Source organism: Cephus cinctus, unplaced genomic scaffold, assembly GCF_000341935.2.
Source record: "Cephus cinctus unplaced genomic scaffold, Ccin1 Ccin1_scaffold0863, whole genome shotgun sequence".
Lineage (NCBI taxonomy): Eukaryota > Metazoa > Arthropoda > Insecta > Hymenoptera > Cephidae > Cephus > Cephus cinctus.
Genome location: NW_014333447.1, coordinates 65,696 through 69,131, shown reverse-complemented (window position 1 = coordinate 69,131; position 3,436 = coordinate 65,696). Strand labels below are relative to the sequence as shown.

The 3,436-nt window shown below is 40.1% G+C and overlaps 1 protein-coding gene across 3 annotated transcripts in view; it reads right to left on the bottom strand.

Annotated features, from left to right (window-relative positions):
* Positions 1 to 3,436, bottom strand: part of LOC107271020 (orexin receptor type 1) — a 31,100-nt gene that overhangs the window by 16,632 nt on the left and 11,032 nt on the right. For 2 of the 3 annotated variants that reach the window (XM_015746576.2, XM_015746578.2), the window contains exon 3: positions 1,218 to 1,238. The exons of the other annotated variant lie outside the window; for it this stretch is intronic. In XM_015746576.2, the coding sequence (XP_015602062.1) occupies positions 1,218 to 1,238 (21 nt within the window). The remainder of the gene's footprint in view (positions 1 to 1,217; positions 1,239 to 3,436) is intronic. 3 annotated transcript variants of the gene reach the window in all.

The following is a 3,436-nucleotide window of genomic DNA, read 5'->3' as shown; positions in this document are numbered from 1 at the left end:
CCCCCCCCCCGCGATACTCCGTAAAATAAGAACGTATGAATATTCATGCTCCTCCCTCGGTTTCCCAAAAGTTTAAAATACGCCGTTTCACATCGACTCGAAGGGTAGTCTCAAATGATTAGATCATCGTCTTTATTTTATTTCCTTTAAAAACCCCAAGACAAAGAAGATGGAATACGAATTTAAAAATAATTTCCAAACTCGTATTTTGAAAAAAAAAAATTGTTAATCACATTGTCTGTATATATAATATTTATAATATAGCATGGTACGTAGTGTTATACTGTTCTAATACGCTACACTGTATAACACTATACCGGGTGGCCGAGTTAAAAATGATGCCAATCACACCCGTTACACAGTTATAATCAAAAGCGTTGTCACAGTGCAATACGTTTAACCAGGACTACACTGTGGCAATTATTTTTGACCGGCGCTGTATACGGTGACTATTTTCAACTTGATCACCCGTTGTATATTGTATAGCGTGGTAACACGTGTGATACCCAATAGACAATTTACCCGTTACCATCAGGTTAACCCGAACGCGATTACAGCGCCAGACCCCTTAATGACTTTCGATTTCGTGGGAAATTAGATTGTTAGAATTCTGTATTTGTGACTCGTCTCAAAAACGGATGCTCGAACCGCTCATTTATAAGAATAAACAAAGTCCGGACCCGAGACGATAATTTCTCATGGGAAAACAAACGATCGACTTGGATCTATGAGCGGCGACCGTTTATTTTGACGACGCGCGGTAAGATAGAAAACAAGAGCAGTCTTTTTTTTTACGGATCGTTGAAAAAGTTAATGAAATAATCGCAACTGCCACATTCAGCGTTACGCGTGCCTTGTTGTTAGTGAAACTTAAAATTCAAACGAATTTATCCCTGGACCGACAGTAACGTCAGATCAGCCGGTCTGAAAGCATATACGTAAAAATGTATCGTAAAGACCCTCCTCTCGCCCGTGTAAAAAAAAAATTTCAGTCAATGATTCAGAAATTTTTCAAAATTTCACGAGGTCCAAGTACTCGGTGACTTTTTCGAACCTTATAATTTATTTTTCGACGTAAACTTAAATTTAGTCTATTAAATAATGTGAGCGACAAAGTATCTCTACTGTGCATTCCCAAAAAATTATACCTAGATCGAAGCACAGACAAGAGAACATGATGAAGTTATTCTAAGAGACGCCTTGAGGAGCTACAATACCTTGAAAAATCGGGACAGTACCTGAAACAGAAAGAATTATACCATTTTGATGATTAGGTAACAACTGTGCCTAATCCGTATTTAAGAAAATAATAATAATAATTGTACGGAGGTAACATGATACAATTCTAAGAAATAATATGTATATATATATATCATCAAAGCTACCTTCAACTTCTTCTTCCTCGACAACAATCCTTTTTATCATTATTATTATTATTCTACTTGACATAAATCCCTTACGAACAAGGCATATCGATCCGTTCGCTTTGAGAACGAGCAGTAGTACATACATTCCTACACTGTAAACGGTAAATAAATAAGGTATAAAAATAACATAATCCTCATCCCTTCAGATACGAGAGGGGAGGCTGAGCGTAAATCCAGAAAGAAATTGCAGCATCCATCCGGCTTGGATTATCGTCCAGGATGACACAGAGTGTTGACTAGCAAGAGAAGCTCTGTGTTGTTATCATCCTCTAGACACCTGAGATCACCAAAAGATTCCTCAACATCAACACCCTCTGATTACTTTTACTATTGTCGCAACAGCCAACAGCTCTTAGTTTCTCTCCTCGAAGTTCATCGCCTTGCCTTCGGGGTAGGAGACAAGCCCTCGCATACATATTTAGCTCTGTCGAAATCCTTTTCCCTGGTATAGCTCGTATAGCTCGAGGCTCTTTATGGATTACACGCTTACGGGTCGCCGTCGCTCGTACCGAATACATATACTTCTCCTCGTCCGTTTCGACCCTTGCGCAAACTGCAAATATTTCCGACGTCTCGTTGTTACGGCTTGGGCTATGTAAATATGTTCTAGAACCAATCGATGGAAAAAGCTTACTTAGCTGATACGTGTCGATGTATCTTGAAACGTGAACAACTTCATGCTCTTTCGGGCTGCTTTGCTATTCCTTCTGATTAACTGGCTTCCCTAGGGACTTTGGTGAACCTGGATGTAGTATAAGTTGGCGGGTTCTTTACCAGGATTCCTGCACCGACATTTACCGACACTTCGAGAGCCTTCGAAGGTTCGCATCCATGCTGAATCGACGACATAAACTCACATGTTTTCAAAGAGCGAAGTCACGAGGATCGTCGACTCTACGAATCGAAGACTGATTCTAGGAATTTTACCTCGAATTCCAAGAATTTTACCCTCGATTTCAGGAATTGCGCGCGATCGAGAATCTTCTCGAACGTTCTGGAAGGTCCTAGAAGATCGTAATACCATCGACGGTTCTTGTCCACGATAAATCGCGTAGGATCTCTCTCAAAGCCGGCGGTTCTCTTGCACGACGTACTGAAGCTGCCACTTGCCCTTTGACCCCGTAGAAACAGCAACAAGCTTCGACGATTCCCTCCCTCCCCAACTCGGGGCGCAGGTTCGTGAACCTTTGACATGCAGCATAGTTCTATAGCACGTGATGATTTTTAACAGTAGTTCTGGTCGATAATCGAAAAAACTAAAAAAAGACAGTTACGTAAAATGAGATGCCAACTTCGTGTCCAGCGGTGACTATGAGAACCAGCACCTGGTGTGCTGGAATCCAAAAAATACCTGGAGTTTCCTTCGCATCTCGCTTTCATGCTTTATGGTCTGGAATAATTCGTATTATTGTATACGGTTCGCTATCCTTTGTTTTAACCATATACGGCGATATTATAGAGATTCGGAATTTACGTACAAAGATTTTATCGTGTCTTGTCATTGCGTCATACACCCTCGTACGTATTGTGTATTCAAGAGATGCGACCAATTTACAAACTGTAGAAGTCCCGACTTCAGATCGTGTCAAAATATATAACGGGTGCTCTAGTTGAAAGTGACTATAATAGTAAAGTTCCTTTCAACTTTCTGCCCACCGGGTGGGAAAAAAAACTTTAGGGACAAAGACAAATTTTGTATTATAACTTGTCTTTCTCTTTATTTCCACCTAAAGTCAATTTATCTCACGAAAGCACCCACACTGTTTTCCAAATTTGAATTAATCGAGAATTTTTCAAATTAAATGGATTCTAATGGCATTGCTGTAGTCGAAGAACGCGAAGCAACGACGCGAAGCTATTGTTCGTCAGTATTGTCAAAATGATGAGTGTTGAAAGAAGTCCACGAAGCACCATTCTTTCGCGTTATTTGAAAAGATGAAGAATTTCGAAAGGCAAAATGAAAAAGTCAAAAATAAATTTATATGAAAGACAACCCCCCCCCCCCCAAA